Below are 24,437 nucleotides of genomic sequence, written 5' to 3'. Positions count from 1 at the left end.
AGCGAAGTTCTGATGAAAATCTAGGGAAACCCCAAAGGCCTGATAGCACTGGTAGCCAAGAAAGGGAATTAATAATATAGGAAGCTGTCAAATGGGAGACTGTGATGAGCTGATACATCTAAGCACAGAAGTTAGATGTACCCCAGCTTCTTCAAAGCCATTCTTAGGAACACAGGGAGACTAGACAGAGTCAGACCATTGGTCTGTCTAGCATTGTCTACATCAGATGTGGGGAACCTTTGACCCTCCAGGGGTTGCTGAACTACAACTCCCATCACCCCTGGCCATCGACCTCGTGCTTGCTACAGCTGGTGGGAATTGTAGTTCAGCTACATCTGGAGGACCAAGGTTCCTCATTGCTGCTCTACACTGTGATGTAGCAGCTCCCCAGAGTTTCTGATAAGGGTCTTTCTGAGCGCTGTCTGGAGTTGCCAAGAACTGAACCCAGGGCTTTCTGTACACAAAGCAGCTGGGGAAGAGTCACCACCCATTGGTAGAGCATCTGCTCTGCATTCAAAAAATCCCAGGTTCAACCCCCAGCATCTCCAAGAAGAGCTAGGAGAGAACACTGCCTGAAATCCTGGAAAGCTGTTGCCACTCAGTGTGGACGATGCTGAGCTACATGGACCACGGAGCCACAGCCCTTCTATTTTTAAGCCCCAAACGAGTTTCTGGAAGAAGGCGCATCGTAACGCAAGATTCAGTGTCCCTTTCGACTACATCCTCAAGGAATGCAGGCTTTGAGTGTACAAGTCTTAAGCAGTCTTCCAGCAAAAATGGAGAGTAATAGATTTGACATTTAAAATGGCTCTAGGGCCATGAGAAACAAATGGGGTTGTTGGGGCGACCTGAAAACACAATTAAAATGTAAAAAGCTCAAGTTCCAACTCATAAATATACTCTAAAGCACCTTAAGGTATAGCAGAGAAGCCAAGGCAGGGCTTCAGCCGAGTATGACAATATGCTTTGCGGCAGGTGATTCTTAACACCCCTTTTCTTTCTTCCGCCATGTAATGGAACATGGAGCTGATGGCAGGTAATTCAAAGACCACTTTCCCATGTTTTAAGCCTCATTTGAGCACTACATTTTTCTCCGCCATAATTACCCACCGGCGTTCTTTGTCACTGTTTCAGCACCCTTTGTGTTGACAGTAGTGTAAGTCCTAATGTATTTAAGGTGCCAAAGTGTCTCCTTAGCTGTTGAGTCCGGGCGGCTGCTACCTCTCCCCTCCCCCCCCCCGCGCTTCTGACTTGTTGCTATTCCAGTACAGCTGAATCCGTTCTAGCCTGGGATGTTAAATCTGCATCGTGCTTTTCCTGGCAGTTTGAGCTGCTGGCAAGCCTGTTTGACTATGCCCCCTGCATCTGCTGAATTGCAAAGCTGTTAATCAAGACAGTAACTACCATTTCCTTCAAGTCTTCCCTAGTGGTTCCTCGCTCCATCCTGCTACGGTGAAATGCTGCTAAAATGGACATTGTGCTTGAGCTATCCCTTCAGACTCTGCTTCCCGCTGTTCCTTAGGAAACGATATATACCTCTGTTGTCTCTTTAGATGAACGGCTTTCATGATTCATTGCCTAGAATAGATTGAAACTAGATATTATGGCAGATGTGGGCTTCTACTGAAAACAACAACCCCGTGTCTCTGTCTCTTCCTTTCTTGTTGTTCGTAAATTCTAGGTATACTGCACGCCTGATGTAACATCATTACCTTGCAAGTTCCCATCACCACCACTTTATTGACCGCTTCTTGCTCTTCCCATAAATGACAAACAATGCTCAATACAATTTTGGGTAAAGTCAACACCCCAAAAGTTGGAAACAAGTGGGAGATGTATAGCAATCACATAGCTTTGTGTGTGATCACAATTTATATACATCTAATCTAGAGCAAGCCCTGCCATGCAGCAAGGCGAGCCTCTCTGTTTAAGCCAGATTACCCACACCTCCCATGCAATGTCTTTATGGTTGCCACAGCATCACTTCCAGCTTCCAGTGCTTCATTTGGGTCTAGCACGGTGCTCCAATAATATCTGGTGTATGTAGAAAGGAATAAGAATCTTGGAATGTGCACCACACAATAAACTCTGGACCACCCCAAATTATACACCCCACATATACCATACACTGGATGGGAGGGTCTTCCAACACATAAGACCAGGTGTTCTCAGGACAAAATAAACATAAACATAGACCTTTACAGGTTACTTGTGAGATTGCTGTAAATGCAGTCAATATATACTTGCGTGGATGGTGGTTGGGATGTTTAGAACAATTATTTAAAGCAATGCATAGAACATTGCATTCTTGTCTTAATTGTTGGGGTCCAGAGCCAAAAGTGGGAGAGCCAAAAGTGGGAGAGCCATCAATAAGATAGAAACATCTGTAGAAGAAAGCTGTAGAAGATCAGGTATTTTCAACCTTTTCACACCCACGCCCACTTTTAACCCAAGCATGCATTTGGGGACCCATTTCTTAATCTTTTACTATATAAGCCCACAAGGTGGTTTGATAGCTTAGAAAGACACTAGAGCATGAGACTCCTAATGTCAGTGTTGTGAGTTTGAGCCCTATGTTGGGCAAGAGATTACTACATTGAAGGGGGTTAGACTAGATGACCTTTGTGTTCCCTTCCAATCTACTGTTCTGTGATTCTGTTTGCATGGTGGTAGTACTGCTGTTGCGACCTACCTTCGATCAAGCCATGCCCCACCTGTTGAAGACCAGAGAGGCTAGATGTTCTTGATGTGTCTGAAAATATTTATTTGTGCATGATGTATGAAAGATGAAGTTAGTTTAATGTGGAATGAGCAGGAGTAGAATGCAAAACCCCATGACAACTGCATTTGGAGTCTAATACAGGAAATAGGAAGCTCAGTGACGGATGGCTCAGTGATGGATGACTTGATATAAGAATAGGGCAGAATATAAGAATGAAAAAAATAGAGGAGTCTACCAGCATCTCCTTTCTTCCATTTCTTGACCCCCTTTCCTGTGGCAACTTATCTGAGTTCTTATTTGGGGAAGGACTGTAACTCAGTTGTAGAGCATCTGCTTTTAAGACAGAAGCTCCTTGGTTTAATCTCCAGCATCTCCAGAAAGGGCTGGCAGGGATTCTGTCTCAAACCCTGAAGAGCTGCTGCTTGTCAATGTAGACCAGGCATAGGCAAACTCAGCCCTCCAGATGTTTTGGGACTACAACTCCCATCATCCCTGACGATTTGTCCTGTTAGCTAGGGATGATGGGAGTTGTAGTCCTGAACATCTGGAGGGCCGAGTTTACCTATGCCTGATGTGGACCATACTGAGCTAACTAGCAATGGTATAAATATAAGGTATAAGGCAACTTACTCAGTATAAGGCAACTTCCTGCACTCCTACCATGCTGCTGGCTATTTAAAAACCTTGGTGAATATTGGAAAGGAGCACCAAGTGGTGGCAAAAGCATTAAACTTCAGTTGAGGTTTGTGCCTGATCCAAGAGTAGGCAAGAGAATAGGAAAAAAAGTGAGAGGAAGAGTGAAAGAGAAAAGTAGAAATAAAAGAGGCAAGACTATAGTCAAAAATTAAAAGTTGGTTTTGTATTGCCAGATGAGGTTAAAGATGATCTTAAAAGGTTGAACATTACTATGCCAAAGAACCTTACAGATTCCACCTATAGATTTTTTCCCCTTTCCCCTTTATATCAAGAAAGTGGCATGTGAGAGAGCATGGACAGGTGTGATTCAATTTTTTATTTATCTAAGGAAGATACAACACTTGATCTCTTTGCAGGAAGATGGGTAGAATTCTGAAATTCAAAGAGCCATTTAATGTACAGCTTTTTAGAGTGAAATACATTTGCACATGGTTCGTACAGTTAGAGTGCTACTTAATTAATTGTTTCAGTGGCTTCCATTGACATGTAATTGTAATGCATTTCCCAGTAATGTAATTACTTGGCTAATTCTGGCATAGGACTAGTTTACAGTTAGTTCTGAGCTACAAGTTCTCAGAACATCTTGTGAGATAGTTCTTTCTGTTTATGTTCCAGCTAAGGACAATGTTGCAACCAGCATCTTTGCTTTTCAGTGTGTTCCTGACAGCTTCTGTCTCAGCTGTGAATTTTGCAAGTGTTTTCCTTCTGAAGTTAACCCTTCAAGCTTAATGCTTTCAGAGGGCCTATTGTCTTTGCCTTTGTCTCCTGGTTCAAGCAGCATAATGTGCCTCTTTTTTTTTATGTAACTCTTTGCTTGTGGCACAGTCTGTCTGGATATGGATTAGTATATGGATCCTACCTTACAGTGGCAGGTTGGTCGTGGTAGCTATCTGGTTTCTTCAAACTTTTATAATTCTATGACCAAATGACCTTCAGACCCTTTTAGATGCACGTTTACACGGTTAGCTGATTCTTATTGCACAGATATTTTTCCGGTCTCTGAAGGACTTTATGTTGCTGCTGCCCTACTTTTTTCTTACATTGGATATGCTAGCTTAGAAGTATCGAGCTGCCATTGAAAGATTGGCTGGTTTGATTATTTCCTTTCTCCTTAGGCCACCCAAGTGCTGTTTGCAGAAGATGTGCTTGAAGAAAGGGAGCCTATGCAGATTACCCAAAGGTAAGTAGGTGTACATCAAAGTAGTTCATTATGGGAGATAATAAGCTTGCTGGAATGACCTGGTCTTCCTGGGATCTTCTTCAGAAGCTGTTGCACAGAAATTTACTTTTTTAATGCCTGCGACTGTTGTATATTTCAGGTTGTAACTGGAATGTGATAAGTGGGCAGAGGAACCTAATTCCTGTTTGTATAGTGTCAAATGTATGTGACTCAGAGCCTTGAACGAAATCTCAGCATGCTCGAAATCTCAGCATGCGTTATCATTCTTGCAATAAATTTGTGTCTATTGTCAAACAGAGAAGTATGACCCTCTACAGTACCTGTGTCTTAAAAATGTAAAGCAAGAAGTAGCCATTGCAGTAAAGATTAAATAAAGTTCAGTCCTTGGCCTAAGGAGCTAATTTAATTTGATTTGACACCACAAAGCAATAAATTATGGCTGGTTGAAAGTTGAGTTTCAGCAAGAGTCTCAGTGGGTATGCAAACAGCATGGCAGAGCAGTATTTAAATATATATAATATGTAATATATATATGCAGTTCTTTGAAGAGGCAAGAACAGAAGACAAGACCAAGAAACCATATCCTAATAGTGGCAGCACATTTATCTCCTTGAGACAGCAAGCCATGTTCCGGGAGTACCAATTCAAGTATCAGCAAGTAGCATGTGTGGTTAGGGAGGGTCCAAACCCTGTTTGCTTCAGATGATTAAATAACGAGTTGGGGAAGCTGCTGCCCGTGTCTCGCATTTGGGCCCCTGCTGCTGCTGCTGCTTTTTCTGGCAGGGCACAGCATGGCGGCCATTTCTGGAATACCTCCTGGGAGGACTGCCGCCTTAAAGGTTCCCAGAGCCCAGGAGTAAAGCATACTGGCTGGGATGGCTTGCAGTAGAGATCGGGAAATGAAGGAAACGGTAGGAGATGGTGTAGATAGGGGAAGATTCATGAAGTAATTTGCCAGGAAGATTTCAATATTTTCTGCTCAGCCACAAGTCTAGCTGTGAGAAGTTCCTTGATTCTTGGGTTAGTTTTCCCAGGTTTTATAATTAAAATGCTCTTGGCACGAGGCCACTGCTTTTTCTCTGCCTGATATTCTCTCTTCTCATTGATCCAACAGCATTTTGGCTGAATGCTCAATGAGGGGAGCAGACTGGCTAATGTGATAGCTCTTCCCACCCTGCAGTGGGGTAAGGTCTCCTATGTACATAGTCTAATAAGGAGGATGGCAGTTTCACCCTTATGGTGATCATACTTGGGATGAGAGATTCAAGTGTGGATGCCTTTCTTTGCTATCACAGCTGTCAGGAGGTTCTGGGACTGCGTGGGGAAAGAGAGAGAGAGATAATACCCCTGTTTCCTCACTAGGGCATAATATTTCAAGCACTCATTAGTCAGAGCTTGACTGGAGAAAAATCCCCCTAGTAGCTCCATCCAGGGACAGCATTCATATAAACAACAAGTGGCACTGGTGTGAGGCTCCTGCCCTTAAGGCTTGTTCCGTTTCCCCCTCAGACTGTAGGTAATAGGATTAGTCTCCTCTGTTTACATTGGGTGCCTTGCACATTTTTCAAGCCACAAGCAGGGATCTCAAAGTACATCCCACTTGCCACACTGTGACCCCCGGGAACTTTGCAATGCAGCCGGCGGCTGCCCTCATCAGGCTGCTAGGATCAAGATTGACCATTACGTGCTGCGACATCTAATTTGATCAGACGGCACATCTGCATTAAGATGACAGTGGCTGCAGTATTCTCAGTTTTGTGCACATTAAGTGTGGCCATCTGGCACCTGGCAGTTTGCCAGCAGAGCCCTGCGCTGGGCAGAGCACAGGCAACCTGGTCAGCGGGCTTCAGATGCTCTTTGGTTCTGATGCTGCTGGAGTAATTTTGAAAGCAGCTTTAGCCAACGGCATCTCCCTCCCCCATTTTCCGTGGGCCACTCAGCTTTGTTGTTTCCTGTGTTGTGCAAAGTACGCTAGATTGAGATTTTAATAAATGATTATATGCTTTGTTACTGGGAGATAGTTGGTGTAGCAAGCAATGTGGGTTGACTTCAAATTGATTAGCCCATTTTATAAATGTCATAGCAAATTGTTTAGTGTGAGGTCTTTTGAAGTGAGTCTTGATGGTTTACACAGCGTAAGCTGTCCTCAGCTTGGGCTCATAACAAATGCTTTGAGATGGTTTATTTAGCGAGAGAGCGAGAGAAGTCACTTGTGGTTTCCCATCCAGATTTTCTTATTTATCATAAATCTGTGGTGGCTGTTCCCTACTCTCCGAGGCTCATAGCCGAGTTTAATAAATCTTCCCTTTTGTCAGTGTGGGGATTCGTGTTTTTCAAGTGTGCACTTGCATACTTGATCAATCCAATAGGAAAGCTACATAGAACTCTTAAGGTTGACAGGGTGGCAATGTCACAGTGGCTCAGCCTGTATCTTCCCGTGACGTGGAGCGACTGTGCTTTGCAGAGAAAATGGCGGCACTGGAAGGTCAAAATGAGAGGAGCCAGGCACTGTTAAATGCTGCATAAAAGAGCTGCTTGGTTCGTGTTGGCAGAACTTTGCTGTAGGGAAGCTTTGAGTTGTGTCAGATTCCTGCTGCTTTAGAGAGCTGTGTGCAGTGATGAAATTGGGAGGTGGGGGAGAGAAACAGCAGTAAAGGATAGGAGAGAGAAGAGTTCAGTGTCAAACAGATCTCCACCTCTTCCCACTCCTCGCTAAGGATTAGGCTGCTCTGCTACCTGCAGTACTCCTGTGACCAAAAGCAGAAAGCATCAAAGAAACCTTTGCAGTTCTGAGTAGATATTCTTACTTCTCTTGCATGACACAATGACCCTTTCTTTTGCTTTAGAAAGTGTCTCTAGGGAAGAAGGGCTTCTCCATGTTGTTTGGGATGCTTCTTTCAAGCCTGTAACTTTCTGCATTCTCTCCTGCTGCCTTTCTTGGATAATCAGTGCTCCCAAGGCTGCAGCTGACTTTCACAGGCCTGCATGTTGTGACACTGGTTTGTTCTGTGTTTGCATTCCAATAGCATTTCTGCCTTGACCCCGTTGGACAGTAGGAGAAGCCCAGACATGGCCACAGAGAATCAAGCTGAAGAAGAAATCACTCTTTGCCCTGGTATGAGCCCTCTAACAACTCATTTGTTGTTTTGAGCCAAGAAAATCAACATCCTTTAGTTTCAGACAAAACTGCTGCTTGGCAGGCTGTAAATCATGAGGTCAAACTGGTAGGTTGGTAGGTGGATCCCTTGAAAAAGGCAGGATCAGTTCCTTAGGAAAATGCAAAATCCTGCTGGTCCCTTGCTATTCCAGCCCTAGTGTCTAGATGCAGGCAGGAGGAAGGTGCCTGACTTAACTCCCTTTCTGCTCTTTCATTTGGGCGGTTGCATCAATGGTACCCTGGAGAGGGGCTTCATGCTGTTTCCTGTGGGCTTTTTGCTTCATTGGAATGCCTCCCTTGGAGCGCCATGAAGGATGCTGCTAGTATGCCGCCACTGCCATCATTTATTTGCTTGGCCTCAGAACAAGGGTGACACTGAGCACCACCTGCTGAGCCTCTTAGTTTTGTCCTAGAACCATTTATGTTAGTTTATATTCCTTGGTTAAACATACTGGGAGAAGGACTCCTGAACCTATTTTTTAGAAACTGAATGAAATATGTCTTCCTCTCAGGATGAGCAAATGAACTTCCTCCTCTGCCTTTTGCAGTCCTGTGTTTAATGAAGCTGCAATTGCTAATCATTGTTTGGACACTCGAAGCCAGGGGTGTCAACTACTACGGCTTTAACAGGAGGGTTACCTCCTGTTAGAAGAGCCAGCGCTCCCCACCTGCTGGGTTTGTCAGTGACATCCTGAATGATGTATTCCCCCACCCCCCCAGTTCAGACCAAATCAGTCATACAGCAATGCTTACAAATCCATCTGCCCTGAGCATACATTTTCAAAATCACACCAGAGGAAAGGAATTTTCTTATATTCAGTAAGCAAGAAAATTGTTCAAGGTTAATTTGTTCTCTTCAAGACCCAATCTGATTTCAAAATTATTTTTCTAAAGCAAACCTTTTTTCAGTGTCACATCTCATACAGGAACAGGTTTAATTGTGAGGTTCCCTGCAGGAGACTGGATGAGGTTTTCATTGTTGGGAATAACTGAGGGGTGGTGTTCTAACAAAGAGGCAGAGCGGGTACAAAGGAAAGGCAAGCTGTACAGCAAAGCAATAGGTGTGTTGCCTTTCTCCCGAGTTGAAGTGTTTGCTCCTGCATTGTGCTGCTCGCCAGTAAAACCTACCCTGGCGCACAACCTACATGCCCTATTGATTCCTGCTCCCTGTTAAGCTGCAACGTGGCAGTAGCCTTATCCACACACTGCTGCACTATAGCTTTAAACTTCTACTCCAGTTATGTTGTTGCACGTTGTCTGCTAACATTTGTGACAAGTCTAAAAAATGTTTAGAAACTGTGAAGACACTGTAAAGCAAATGGGATAAGTTTTATCAGCTAGTGTGGAATGTGCTGGGGGGTTGGAGGGGGGCCTGTGGAGAATAATAGGGAGGGGCTGAGCTGCTGCTAACATGGGAGGCTTCTGTTACAGAGACCCAGCCGAGTCCATTGCAAGCTATCGAGCCTGAGAGCGGAGAAATCCATTCATCCAGCAAAGATGTCTCTCTGCAGGTAAGCAAATCCCTAAGGGATAACAGCCAGTGAAGCGACTGGAATGCAGAGTCTCGTTTCCTGCCTGTCTCCCAAAATGAGCTGCTTTGCAAACTATGCAACCTGCTAGGAAATGTTTGTGTAGGAGTGTGTGTGTGTGTGTGTGTGTGTGTGTGGCCTCCTGTTGTTCTCCCTCCCTTTGTCAGCAACTCCTCCCATTTGTTTCTTTTCCTCCATCTATGCGGCCGTGGACTACAAGCCTAGCACCTTTGTTAGCGGAAGGGATTGCTGTTGACTTTCTCATGTTTGTCATCTTGCGGGCAACACCTATTCAATGTGCTACATGGGTTGCAATGTGCCAAAGGACACCACTGGGCCCAACGAAGGAAAGGGAGCTAGTTGCTTGTCCCCGAGCTGCACGTGTCTGACTGAACAAAGAGGTTGCAAGCATGTTGGCAAAACTGTGACTCTGCAGTGTGATTAAGCTGTTGCTGTTGGCTCTTTACAGCTTTGAGGCTTTGACAGTTGAGCATGTGTACACAAGAGGGGAGTGGGAGACGGCTTTAAGGTTTGGCACTGGTCTGAATGCTGCTGCTGCTGCTTAATTTTGGGGTGCTCACTGTGCTCGTGTGGGCCTTCTGACTATTACCTTAAACGAAGTCTTCGCAGTCATGATTTATCTTGGATATGCCTCTAGAGAAAGGCCTTTCTTGCTTGTCTCATTGCCAAATGAAAGCTGTTGTCTTTGCTCTGCTTTCCTGAACCACCACACCTGTGCTGCAGTCACCATGCCACTGTCACAGCAGTGACACCTGACTTCAATGGCTGTTTCTGGTAATATAAAAATAATGCCTATTTAGGTTGCTGGTGGTGGGAATATAAAAGGGATTTTCAAGTACTGTTCTGACAGGATACATAAATCTAGGTGAACTGGAGAGCACTTGACAAGATGATTCATATGTAAAAGGCTAATTCTTGGAGTCTTCAGCCTGTACAGGGTTGTCTGTCTCCATGATGATGACTGTTAACATGTAGAAGCAGCATCACATTGTAACAGGTACCTTAATGAACTTCATAATAGCTCAGGTTTTTTACGTTGTGTGCCATTCATCAGTTAGGCAGTGTCGCTGAGTGAGATAGTGCACTCAGTGAGTATCTGAACTCTCACAGCCTATGCTATGTTTGCATAGTGATTATGAAACTTGGGGACCTCTAGGGAAACCAGAACTAGTGAGTTGTCTCTTGTGTTATGGGACTAGTTCCTGGGTGGGATTTGTGCCTTAAAAAACCTATCCAGGCAGAAAGACACCAAGTGCTCAGAAAGGCCCTAAGGATAGGTCAATAGCCCATTTTAGGCCTCCCAGTGTTAACTTGGGTGATCAGAAGGACTTGAACGCTGTGGCAGGATTTGAACCTTGTATCATATGGCTCAGTGGATAATGGGAGCTGAGCCATGAACCAGCCAGCCTGATCTCTTGCCTCTGCTGCTGGCCCATAGACACAAGCCCTGTTTGAACGGAGGCGGCCTCAGTCGCTCAGGGCATCTCTTCTTGTAAGCGCCGGCGTGGGATGGTTCTGCTTTCCCCTTTGCTGGGTGGGCAGCCAGTCATGCGGTTAAGGCTTCTCTCAGCCGTCCTCCCAGGGCTTGTCAAAAGTCATTCTCAGGGAGGGGGGTGAGGAGAGAGGGCTGATGTGTCGCTACACAATGCTGCATTTACATTTACAATGAGTTATTTACTGTGGGAGTGTAAGCAGTTTATTTGGACACCTGGTATTTGCAAAGGATGTGATCTGCAAGGCTGTGTAAAGTGGAAATGGGAAGGAGCGGAGAGCTCTTCACATCTGTATATGTGTCATCTTATTAGATTAACACCAATTTGATCAGAACTCCTTATCGTTGGCATGTCTTGTTTTGTGTTTGGCATGTCTTCACGACACACCACAGGCTCAGAGCACTTAGCAAGATGTACCAATGCCGAGATGCAAAATACTAGGAATGTATGGTGTAGCAGTAATAGCTATAGTGTAGCTTAATAACTGCAGAACGCACAGAGCAAATTTTTCCACTTTGGAGTCAGGTCTCTTTAGATTTTTTAAAAATGACTTTTGCCTGAAACAATTGATGACGGTCCCTGCAGTTTGATACTGATCACCTGTCAGCAGGGAATTTGGCACATTTGTGATTGGGCCTTAAGAAAACACCAGCCAGTCATACACACCCCCTCATATACAAAGCAGTCTTCAATAGTCAATGAAATTCTTCACATAGAATTAGGCTCTTGCTTGACAATGTAGATTCTGCAATGAAGCTGCTAAGCAACAGCCTACATAATGGGGACCACTCATAAAACAAAACATGAAGCCTGCCTAAGCAGTCAGTCAGGCTCACGTCTAGTGATGGCTTCCTTGGAATTGTGAAGTTATAAGGACACAGATGACAGTTTCTGTGTATGTGTAAGACATGCTTGTCTTACCCCAATAAAAATCACCAATCCTAGAATATTTCCCACAGGTTCCATCTAGCTGGTTTAATATTTAAACAGACGTTTTAATAGTTCTGGCAAATCTCCTTTGCTTTTGAACGTTTAGGAACCTTTGAGATAGGGTGACATTATGTAGAAGTCTTCCAGTATTAAGAAATAAGAAAGATGGTCTCTGCCTCTTTCAGACGTGAATAGTTCAAGGCAGAGGCTGTGCGTTTCAGAGGGAGAAATGCACTGTGGCTCTGAGACACTGTTGGGGGATATTAAAAAAAGAGAGTGTATTTAATGACATGCAGATAATAGTACTTAACTTTATCCTACAAAAGAGCCAAGAAAGAACTCTGACGTGTTTTCTTTCATCCTGTATCCCTGCCACAAAACCTGGGACTGATCTGGTTGGACCAGCATGCTTCTCACTCACAAACCCAAGGCCCAGTGAGGATTTGGGAGTTAATTCAAAGTGACTGCTGTAACTCTTCCACATATTTGTCACTAGAAAGTCAGTGGGGTGGGTAGAGTGCTGGACCTGGACTAGGGAGAGTTGAGTCAAATCTGCCGCAGAGCTCACAGCATGGCCTTGGGCAAGCTGAACCTCTGCTCCGTGTACTCAGCCCTGAATTGCTTGGGATAAAGGTTGGGATGCAAAGGTGAAAAGTATACACCCAGATAGGTTAAAAGGCGTACCTGGAACAGTCATGAAAACTATGCTTCCCTTTCTTACTGACCTCAGGATTGTTTCAAACATTTGCAACTCCAGTTAGACACAATTGTAGATGATATTCAGAGCCAGTTCATTATGACTACCAGCTGTTAAGAGCAAGCAGCAGTGGCTATCTCAGTCTTGTCTGGTTTGGCTTTAACAGAGACCATCCGGATGCCCGTGGGAAGCTCAGGCTGCTGAGCTAGTTGGACAGTTACTGAGAATGTGAGAGAAGCTCTGCTGATCAGACCAAGTGCCCATCTAATCCAGCCTTCTACTTTCAGCAGTGACTTTCCAGATGTTTCTAGGAAACCCACCAACAGGGCAGGAGGCAGCAGGCAGCACCTGGCCTGATCCTGTACGACAATTTTTACATTGTTGTGCTCCGAGCCCTCATAGTTCCCTGCCTTGAGAATATCCAAGTAGCACAGTCCCAAGATGATACCTCTCTCCCTCTCTCTCTCTCTCTCTCTCTCTCTCTCTCTCTCTCTCTCTCTCTCTCTCTCGTGACAGCTATGTTTTATTGAAAAGCAACAAAAAGATCATCTTAAAACAGGGTTTATTGAGAGAAAATCCTCGAAGGTAAAATGTAACAAAATAAGTGTAAAAATAGCACACGCAATTCTTAGGTACCAGAGTTCTTTAAATTATCAGTCCCTTGGTAGTGATCTCCATCAGAGAGCCAAATGAGCCACTTCTTCACCACATTTGGTAAGCTGCATTTCAAGCCCAGGTGTTGTTTTCCCAGGGACAAAGCCACACTCTCCTTTTGTGGGCTAGTTGAGGAATCTCCCATATTCAGATACAGCTTGGTTTTCTGGGTCAAGCTGCTTTGAGAAAGCATTTTAGCAACATTTCAAAAATTGTACATATAATTTGAACCTAGCTGGGAGTCAATAAAGGGAATTTTTTCAGGTGGAAGCCACAAGATACCCAGAGTCTCTTTTCCTCCAAGAAACATCATTGAACGGAATTGTGATCAAAGTAATTTCAAGTATATGTTCCATTGCAACAATCTCAGTCTTGTAGCTTAACCTTTGGATTTTGAAAACCCGACATCGTATAAGATGGCTGTACTTTGGTAAAAATAAATAAAACGCCCAAGCTTGTATATAGAACAGCAACATGCCTCCACCTCACGAACGCACATGCAACTTGCTGCTATGCAGACCATGATCTAACTTGGTGAACATTTCTCACTGACTCAAGCTAGCCATGAGAGTGGAGTTGGCAGTTTCTTTTCATCCTGGATGGGTCCACACTCTGAAGGCAGTACTGCCAACAGGGAACTGACTGACTCTGAATTGGGTGCTTTAGTTTTCTGTCAGTTGTGTTTGTTTTTTTCTTGCTGGCACTCTGACTTTCTCAATTTAAGAATGTTTTACACTTTCCCAAGGGAGACACAATGGCGATGCAGGTGATCCATGCTTTAAATAGAACATACGGCTCTCCAGAGGGAGCCTCATGGTGATTTGGGAGGGCACAGTGCCTTTTGAAGTAAGCATTAGATATTAGGACTGTTGAGTGCGCTCATCACTGCAGGGTTCTTAGATCTGACCTGTTCAGTAGGAATGAAAACTGGTGATGGAAGCCCAGAATCTGGAGAGATTCAGAAACTGCAGGAGATCAAGGGAACTAGGATGATTGTTGAAACTGCAACTAGATCAACTTACCCCTTCTCTTCCTCTCTTTCTCAGGCTGATGCAGCTGAAGATGCTGGGGAAACAATGTCTGCGGGCAGCTTTCTTGGTGACGAACCTATTCCATGTCCACTGTGTGATCGCAAATTCCCAGTTTCGGAAATTGAGGTGCACGCCATGTATTGTAATGGCTCCAGAGAGGACCCAACCGAAGATGCTCCAGGTTTGCTAAGCACCTGTTCTTATGTGCCACTTGTTCACGCTGGTCATTTGGAGATCTTGTCCCACACGTCTGTATTTGTTTATCAGTTGTGGTATTAGCTAGAGTAGTCCATTTGGGACTAGTCTTAGGCAAATTCTTAAAATCAGAGAGTCAAGAGGGACCTAGTGTGTCACCCAGTCTGATGGCTTGTCCTAGCACAGCATATTCTGTACTTAAAAACAAATGTGTGTGTCATGTGTTCAGTTCTGAAGGCATGCAGAGGAAGGACTGAGCAGCCTCCCTCAGATACAAGCTGCACACACAGAGGGAAGTGAGAATCTTTCATAAACGGCAGTGGCAGCAGATTGGCTGTCCAGTGTTGCCTGGCTTCCTGTGAACCTCCCAGCCTGCAGTTCCCTCCTCTGACCCTGGTGGTGTAGGGAGCCAGTACCCTGTGGCACCTGACAGTTTGCATGCCCACATCCATGCATCCTGCTCTGGACCCCCCGAGGCCCAGCATCTCAGTCAGGCCCTGTGATTTGTTCAACACAGCTCTGTCACATCCTCTCCTATCATTTCTGCTGTGGCTATTAGTGAGCCCTGGTGCTCCATTCTTGGCTGGATGTTGTTTCTCATTCACAGCTCACGTCTGGCTCCAGGCCCACTGAACCTCTTGCCAATCACTTCCTCCTGTCATGAGAAATGTTGCCCATAGTTCTGGCAGAAATCCCCTGTGCCTGCTGGTGGGGTAAAAGAGCTACCCCCTGTGAAAAGTTTCTCTAGGCAGCTGCTAGTAGTACGGCAGGCAGGTTCTGCCTGTTATAAAGAGCACCCTCAATACTTCCAGTGCCGTCCTGGGCATGTCTATTCAGAACATCTTACTCCTTTGCAAGCGTGCTTGGGATTGCAACTCCTTCACTTCCTTTGTGCCTTTTGGAAACAGACAACATCCTTTATAGTTCTTGTAATCTTTCAGCTTGTAGAATGCTGGGAAAGGCTTTCGGATACCGCAGCAAATATAGCTTTGAGCAGATTGAATGCAAATGCATACACAGAAAGACTGTTCACTATTAATTATCTACCTCAAATGGGGTAACACTTTTTGTGTTTTAATTAACGAGGATATCAATCCCGTTTTCCCACAGACATGGCGATTTTATGTTGAGCTATTAGTCACTATATGAAATCTGCTAATGCAGTGCCTGACTTCCCTTGCGTTAAGGTGGGGAAAACCTGAGGACCACATTAGAAATACATCATAAGCCAAAGGCCTGTTGCCAGTTTGCATGTTTAATAGCAAGTGTTTAACATAATTGGCAAAGCTTTTTTGTGTTAAATTTGTCGAGCCAAGCTGAAATAAATTATTAGTAGGCATGATTTCTATTCCGAAATTGTTGACCTCAAATGTGAAAAACTTGACTTCACCTTTAAACACCTTGGTGTGCAGAATTAGACATTGTGAATGTTAAATGCAGTGAATTGGGACTGTTTTTATACTTTGCTTTCTGCCATTAAACTCTTTTGCCGTTAATTATTCAGACATCTCTCTGCGGCAATAAGGAGTAGGAATTTTCTAATAAAAGCAATATTATAATTTATTTTTTAAAAAGGAATTCTAACAAGTGTTTGTGGTCTCTAAGGAGGTGCCTTTGGGTCACATTGCCTCCCTGTTGCTTTCCTACTGTTGAGGCATCTTGTGTACTTTTGTATACCTTTATACCCTGCATACAACACATGCTCGCTGATATTCATGCCACCCTGGGATCGTTGGATAAAGGACATACCGTATATAAATTGAATAATAATACAGGGAAAACAATTTTTAGTTATGTAGCATTATCATTTCTATGACCTTAAGCACAGATTGAGATGCAGGCAGAGATCCCAAGTGCAACACAAAGAAAGTCTTCACTTTCACTATGCCTGGGGAAGGTGTGCAGCATCTAAGCAGGTCTTCATTGGAACCATTAATACAATATTTATTTATTCAGAGATTTCTGTGCCACTCTTCACCAGAAATGGTCACAGGGCAGTTTGCAACAAAAGACAATATGCTACATAATAAGCAAGAACATTAAATATAATTCTTATACAATATATAAGGAACATAATTAGCAGCATCACAATTACAAAATGATCTAATGCATCAGCCTCTAAAAGGCTTCAAAAAAGGTGAGTTTTACCTGGTGTATAAAGGTGGGATGAGAGGCTCTTCATTGGGGAGATGCGGAGCTGCCACCAGAAAGGCTCTCCCATGGACCCCGCAACAGACCTAATTTAAGGCAAGGACCACAAGGAAAGCCTCACCCGCTGATCTTAATGCAGAAACAGCTTGATCCAGGGCAGGGCGTTCTTTCAAACAGTTGGGGATCAGGTCATTCAGGGCTTAAATGTTAACAGGAAAACCTTGAAATAGGCCTGGCGGACAAGTGGCAACCAGTGCAGCTGTTTAGGAATAGGAGTTATATGCAGCTACTTTCACCCTGGCCGCTGCATTCTGCATTAGTGGCAACTTCTAGGTCATCTTCCCGGGCAGTTCAACTTAAAGCACATTACAGTAGTCCACCCTGGAGGTTACCAAAGCATAGAAAACTATAGCTAGGCTACCTTTGTCCAGACAAGGTTGTACTTGATTTACCAACAAAAGCAGGTTTGTAGACAGTCGTAGCCACTGAGATCACCTGTTGTTTAGTCGTTTAGTCGTGTCCGACACTTCGTGACCCCATGGACCATAGCACGCCAGGCACTCCTGTCTTGCACTGCCTCCCGCAATTTGGTCAAACTCATGTTCGTAGCTTCGAGAACACTGTCCAACCATCTTGTCCTCTGTCGTCCCCTTCTCCTAGTGCCCTCAATCTTTCCCAACATCAGGGTCTTTTCCAAGGATTCTTCTCTTCTCATGAGGTGGCCAAAGTATTGGAGCCTCAGCTTCACAATCTGTCCTTCCAGGGAGCACTCAGGGCTGATTTCCTGAGATCACCTACCGGTAGGAATGATCTTTTTAGTAGCACCCACCCACAGTGAGCTTCCTCCTTGGAGGACAGTGCAACCTCATCCACAATAGGCTGTCACACAAAACCCCAGACTTGTGAACTACCCACCCAAAGGACCTTCATCTCCTCTGGGTTCAGTTTCAATGTGCTTGTCCACATCCCACCCACTACCACCTCCAGGCACCAGCTCAGCACCTTCACTGCCTCTCCTGATACTGATAGGCTCGAGAGAGGGAGAGCTGGGTGTCATCAGCATATTGATGGTTCCTAAAACAATGTGCTGTAATGGTAATTAGAACAAATCACATGCAGAGCAAGAAATTTAATGCATGGGTTTGGGATCTTGGAAATCGGAGAAATTAGGCAAATGCAATATTAAGAAATTATCTCCCAAACCAAAATAGAATCCAATCTACTTCTCACTCCTTTTCATACCCCCCTATTTCCTCTTCCCTCCCAGAGCCTTTGCCTTCTCTCCACCTAACACCATACCTTTCCCTTCTTTGAAGAGGCTAAAGCTACAGTGCCTCTTAACCCTTCCCTTGACCTCCCTAGTTCCTGACTACTTACCCCCTTAAGGCTGAAAGCAAAGATATCTCCCTGGTCCTCCACACAACATAGGCATGTTCACACATACTTGTGAGCACTGTGTCTATGCACAGTGCCTGGAAATAATTAAACAATTCAATTCATACCAGGAAATGGAGGGAGAGAGCTGGGGAGTTCTTGTGGCTCATGAGGAGAACCGCCCTGGAGCCCAGAGAGGACATCGGTGAGGGTGGGGGAAGCCCCTAAGAGACTAGAGGCACAGGGGGGGCTTTGTTTAGGCTGCTCAGCCTCCCCGCCTAACTGATGGTGTGCATGGTAGCACACCAGCAGCAGCTGCTTTCCTGTGCATCCTCCAGCCAGCCCCAGAGCTTCAATTCCTGTTGTGGATATTTTTGGTACAGTATTTTTGATCTGGATTAACAGAGAGTGGCAGAGAAGGCATCTAAAGGGTGTTTAGGGGGTGCTTCCTCACTTATGCCATTTCCACTTATGCATGCGGGGCACTGGAACATAACCCACGCATAAGTGGGGAGTCACCTCTATCTGTAACCTGGTAAATCAGAATCTTCATGGAATAGTTGAGGATGCGGGGGGCTGGGATTCCTTCATCCCAGTAAGCTTACATCTATGAAGTTACTTGGGGCACCTTCATAGAGCCATAGCTCAGTGGTAGAGCATCTGCCTTACAAGCAAAAGGTCCTGAGTTCAATCCCCTGCATCTCCAAGTAGAGTTGGGAGAGGCTCCCTGCCCGAACCCCTGGAGAGCAGCTGCCTCTCAGAGTAGACAATATTGATCAAGATGGACCAATGATCTGGCTCTGTACAAGGCAGCTTCCTATGTTCCCTGAAAAGCTGGCACAGCCTTGCCTGAAGCATGCTGAGCTGAGCTTGACTGGTATTCTGTGTTTTGCATCCCCACCACTTGATTTAGTTCCTTCAGAATTACATGCTCATATTTGGCTGCCCTGCATAGCTGCCAAGTTTTCCCTTTTCTCGTGAGGAAGCCTATTCAGCATAAGGGGAAATCCATTAAAAAAAGGGATAACTTGGCAGCTATGCTGCCCTGTGATCAGTGTGGGAGAAAATCAAAGCTCTGTGCACCATCCTCCCTCTTGATTTGCTTCAAGAGGGCTGCTGCAGTTCTTCCGTTCTGTTGGCTTAAGGGTCAGTGATCCACTTTCAGGACCTCTTAATTGGATTTACTCCAGAGATCTCTGGTACTATATAAACGCTTATCATCTTTCAGTGTTTTCTATTATAAAGGAACCTCTGTGTCTATCCATCTACAGTTCTGTTACTTCTTAGGGTAAATTTGCTGGCTCTTCTTTAATGCTTGTAACCTAAAGAAGCTGTTTCAGCTTGGATGATACTTAGAGCCATTTTTTTACTTGTTGCAGCTGTATGTCTTTTGTCTGCACACTGTTGCTGTGGCTCAGAGCACAGGCACGGTTGCCCATTTAAGTTGTTTGGAGATGTTGCCCTAACCTGACCCATTTATTCTATGGCAAGTCTATCTGGAATCTATATTTAGGAAACATGCAGAGCACCTTCATAGGCACTATTGCAATTCATCAAGCCTGCAGGCAAGCTGGGAAGCAGACAGCAAAGCACGTGTACCAGAATAGGCCACCTGAGAGCATAGTCTGTGCTTGGGAAAAAGAATTGCTCAGACTGAGCAGCCAGGCTGGAGTCAGCAGCCTTACAGGACCGGGTGGGGCTCAGTTAGCCCCTTGTCCCACTTGGCCTCTGCTGATCAGGTAGCTTCAGTTCCACCCTTGGACATGAATGGCTCTTCCATTTAGCAGGATGAAGCACCTATCATGTGGAAATAGATGAGGGTAGGCAGGAACTGATGTTCTGGATCCAACTCTGCCACTCGGAAAGCCTCAGTGGCTAGTGGCTAGAAGCATTATTTCCCTATTGTAACTTGTTTGACATCTATGGCTGTTCCTGGACTAGGAAAGCCTTGCCACACTAGTTCATGCATTGGTTACTTCTAGACTGGATTACTGCAGTGCATTCTATGCGGGGCTTCCCTCATGCTTGATTCGGAAGCTGCAGTTAGTGCAGGATGCTGCAGCACAATTGCTGACCGGAGTGAGGCCTTGTTAGCATACAACACCTGTGCTCAGAGATTGGCACTGGTTGCTGATTTGCTACCGAACCAAGTTCAAGGTGTTACTATTCGTATATAAAACCCTGAACAACTTCGGACCAGTTTACTTGCACGATTGCCTTACCTTATATGTGCCCACTTGACTGCTTCAATTGGTGGAACATACAGGTGCCACTTAATATCTGCTCTACATTCGTAAGAACTCAGTCATTTAGTGTGGCAGCGTATGCACTCTGGAACTCCCTGCCTATTGACATCAAACAAGTTTCTTCACTGTGTTTTCTTTGACACCTACTAAAAACATTCTTGTTTAGACAAGCCTACCCAGGTACTTAGAAAAATTGAGGTAATTTTTAAATGTATTTTAGTATTATAACTTTTGCATATTTTAAAGTAGGATTGTAATTTTCCCCTTGATTTTCTTGCTTTATCTTTCTGTAAATGGCTTTGAAGGTTTTTTAGTTTTGTTTTTTAAAAAAACAATCCTATGTATACATTTTATGAAATAAAATACAGTGGAACCTTGGTTCTCTAATGGCTTAGTTGACAAACAAATCAGCTCCTGAATGCCAAAAACCCGGAAGTAAGTGTTCCGGTTTTCGAACGGTTTTTGGAAGCCGAACATCCGATGCTGCTGTAGGCTATTGCACCTTGGTTTTTGAACTTTTCGGAAGCCGAACAGACTTCCAAAACGGATTACGTTTGAGAACCAAGGTACCACTGTAAATATCTGAATGGTGCAGTAAGTCCTCTTAAAGTGCTTGCCTGGTAAGGTGTGGTTGGGCACTATTTGGTCTCCATTTGGGGCAGCAAATGTCTTAGTCTTGCTCTTCTCTCTGAGCATTTGTAGTGATGCTGAAGTGCAGCAAGGTGCAGGCCAGTAGCTTCCCTTTGGGCAAGCTACCCCTTGGGGCAGAGAGCAAGACACTTAGGTCTCATGGCTGCAGGTTTCCCTTTCAGACTCCCTGATGCCTTGCCCCCAGCCTTGGTATAAAACAGAAAGAAGCCTTTCATTTCCCTTCCAATCTGCAGATATTTCCAAGGACTGTTCAGACAAGAACATTGCAACAGGCTGGCTGTTACCTTCCCCAAGCCTTTTTGTTCTCAACATGCCCTCCAGCTTTATTCCTCCGCTGCAGTGACCACAAAGCTAAAGCTGTCCAGCTCCATAATAGGTCAAGGCAGGGTACCATTCTTTTCCTTCCTGCAGCCACATCTCAGGTGCACAGAGTGACACAATCTTCAGTTCTCTGAGCTGCAGCCATGCTGGTGCTGATGCTGTTTTTAAAAAAAGCTTCAACACCGAGAGAAGTGGCACTGATGCAGCATAAAAAAATAACAGAACTGGCGCAGGGAAAACTTCATCACTTCTTGGAAGGGCCAACATACAATAAATTATTTCCATTAATAGGATCCTTCGCACACAAAAATAGCATGACTGGTAAACGAGAATAGATATTTAGCGGGGTGGGGAGGAAGCCCTGGATAAAGGCAATAGGAAGTCTGCTGAAAAATGTAAGCAGTATACCTAGACACTTGATATAATCTGTTTCGTTTATGGTTCCCCAATAGTTGTAAAGGATGTGAGCTATACTCGGTTTTGATGCTAGGAAAAATATGCTGAACCGAAAGGGATCCACTTCTCGTTCAAAGGGTAACTTCTGAGGGATTTCTTGCACTCTTGGCTGTAGTCCTTTATCATAGAAATAGTTGTGCAGAGAGGAATCTCAGAGAAAGTATTATTTATAAATTATTACGTAACATTTATACACTAGTGGATTGTAAAAAAAAATTCAAAAAAAATGGTAAGAAATATTTACAGCCCTTCTTTAAAACATACAGAAGTCACAATACTAAAGCAGATTAAAATTACCTCAACTTTCTAAGCATCTGGTGGGCTTGTCTAAAGAGGAATATTTTAAGCAACTGCCAAAAAACGCAGTATAGTGAAGGCACCTGCTTGATCTCAATAGGCAGGGAGTTTCAGAGTGCAGGTGATGGCACACTAAACAGTTGAGTTCTTACCAATGTTTTATGTGGCACCAGTAGTAGTGCCAATTCCGCTGGTCGTAGTGGTTGAGTGAACACATGTAGGATAAGGCGATCTCGTGTAAACTGGTCCCAAGTTGTTAAGAAAGTAGGAATGGAAAGTTGCTCTGCATTTCTTGGGTGGTGTGGGTTCCATCACTTAAGTTAGCCCCCTAACCATTTCTCCCTGCACTGTGGATAGGCAGGTGACCAGCACAGACTGCATGCAGCCACAGTGTGGATTACAGGAGTCCTGTTGTATGTTTGCTGTGCCCCTGACTGCTGCTTCCCTCAAAATGGCCCATGCAGACACACCCTGAGACACAGGGCAGTCTCGAGCAGGTCGCGCGCCCTGGTGCTGAGGGGCGGAGATCGCTCCAGCGCCCCCGCCCTCGCAGGGTTTCCACGCGGCTTTGCCACGCGGCACCCTGCCTACCGGCCCGGCGCCCTGACACACCGCACCACTGGGGGTCTACCTAGAGCCGGCCCTGCTGAGACAATATTTTGTTCTCTGCTTGTGGTTTCATGTTTCTTCAAATCTGAAGGTGATTTCCAAGAGATCACCTGTAACTCTTAAGTAATAAGACAATGTACTTTCAAGGCGGTAAGGTCATGGGAAATCATTGCAGTTATGTGATTTGCCCAAGGCCATATTGGAAGATCTATCTTTTTCTATAACTCAGGAAGCAGTTTGAGCTGTCAAGTTTCATAGCAACCAAAAGAGCTCAAAATGTACACAATTTTTAAAGAAAAGAATGCTGGAATCCTCAGAAACCCATCAAGTTATGCAAATCGCTGCAGGCGAGCTGTGTATCAACCCCTCAAGGTGTATTCTTACTGTGATGTGCTGCCTTAAGCTCCTGGACCATCTCAGTATGGACAGAAAAGCCTAGGCAATGTGGAATGCACAAAAAATGGTTTAGATGATATCTAGAGAAGCCAGGAGGATGCCAAGGTTCTTTTGTACTGACAAGATGAAATCTGAAGCTGATAAAGTTTTAATTTGACTGCAATGAGCATTGTGAACATGTCTGACTTAGCTCAGCATGTTTTGAGGGGAGATGCTGTGCTCATTTTGTATAGATGGTTGAGAGGCATTCTTGCCCAGTCCTTTTTCTTGCTCTAAGAGGAGATTTATCTTGTAGTTTCTGTTAAGATTCCCCCCCCCCACTAGGCTTCCTCCTTGGGAACCTTGTTCTAGGCTTGCTATCTCTGCTGGAGTTGAGCTCCGCTGGTGCAATCCAGCAATAGCACTCTTGGGTTGAGCGTTTGGAACAGGAGCAGGCCAGCTCACCTACAACGGGCTGAGTCAACCAGTGATGCCACCCCTGCACTTTCTCTTGCTGTTCTTGGCAGCACAGCTGTCACACCAGGTCTTTTCTGGTGTTTCTGTAGCGCCAGTCCCAAAGGTTTCTAGCAGGATTGCTGTGCCAGATGTGTTCCTTTCTCTTGGAAAAAAATAGCACTGATTAACACCTGAGCTGTGCACAAGGCACTCTGAGAGAGACTGTTACAGGAATATTAACAACTGTGCACTGGCTTAGAGATCTTCTCTGCTTTTGCTGCAAACGAGGTTGTTAAAAAGCCTTTGGGAGTGTCAGGTGACTCGGGGATTAGCAGCAGGCCATGGAAGCCTCGTGCACCCAGGTCACTGATTCACATCCAGGCCAGGCTTGCGGAAACAAGGGTGCCCTCTTTTGATAACTGGCAGGTCAGCAAGAGAGAGAGAGAGAAAGAGAGAGAGAAGCTCCACTCTGTCTTACACGCAGTGGGCACCCCAGAATCCTCTGCAAGCACAAGCTTTAACCCAGAGAGCGCACAGACTACACACTGGTCATTGTAGTAGATACATTGGGGCATGAAAAGTAGCAGATGATCCAGTCCATTATAGCAGCCAGCAAGGGAACAGGGACAAAAGAACTGTGGAGCAAAAATGTATGCTTCAAGGCCCCAGACTGCTCTGGCACCAATAAGGCATCTTTCTAGTCTGAACTCTGTGGGCACCCACTTTACAGCAGATGTTGAGCAAACAGTAACAGTTTTATAGTGCCTATAACACTGATTCAGACCTTTCTCCTAATGAGAATATTGAGCACAGGAAGATCTGATACAAGGCTGTAAAAGTGTTCTAATACACTGTCCCCTCCACTAAATTGCCCAAGAGTGCTTAAAGCAACATCTGTTTCTGCATTAGAAACTCCAGCACCCTGGTGGAAATAGCTGAGGATATCTGATATGTTCCCCAAGTAGCATAGCTGGTGGCCTGTCAACAGGAATATGTTGATAGGAATTCAACTGTATGGAACAGCACTTTTAAGTTTCTCCTTACATATATTTGGTAAGAAAAGCTGGAGCATTTGGCTGGGCTTGCTGACAAACACATAGCACTGATTTTTTTATTTTTATTTTTGGTCACCCTCATCACCAGTTCTGATTGAAAAAAAGAAGTCAGCCATTGTTTGAGGGGGTGTATGTATGTGT

General features: G+C 44.7%; 1 protein-coding gene across 5 annotated transcripts in view; it reads left to right on the top strand.

Moving 5' to 3' along the window:
* Window positions 1-24,437, top strand: part of UIMC1 (ubiquitin interaction motif containing 1) — an 81,137-nt gene that overhangs the window by 40,979 nt on the left and 15,721 nt on the right. For all 5 annotated transcript variants that reach the window (XR_004691976.3, XR_015948199.1, XM_035105822.3 and 2 more), the window contains 4 exons: window positions 4,534-4,598; window positions 7,625-7,713; window positions 9,187-9,266; window positions 14,126-14,291. Coding sequence is in view for 3 of the 5 variants with exons in the window: in XM_035105822.3 (XP_034961713.3) it covers window positions 4,534-4,598; window positions 7,625-7,713; window positions 9,187-9,266; window positions 14,126-14,291 (400 nt within the window). In the remaining 2 variants the exon portion in view is untranslated. The remainder of the gene's footprint in view (window positions 1-4,533; window positions 4,599-7,624; window positions 7,714-9,186; window positions 9,267-14,125; window positions 14,292-24,437) is intronic.

This window comes from Zootoca vivipara, chromosome 2 (genome assembly GCF_965207765.1).
Source record: "Zootoca vivipara chromosome 2, rZooViv2.hap1.1, whole genome shotgun sequence".
In the NCBI taxonomy this organism is placed as follows: domain Eukaryota; kingdom Metazoa; phylum Chordata; class Lepidosauria; order Squamata; family Lacertidae; genus Zootoca; species Zootoca vivipara.
The sequence above is the reverse complement of the archived record's forward strand: the minus strand, read 5'-3'. Positions and strand labels throughout refer to the sequence as shown.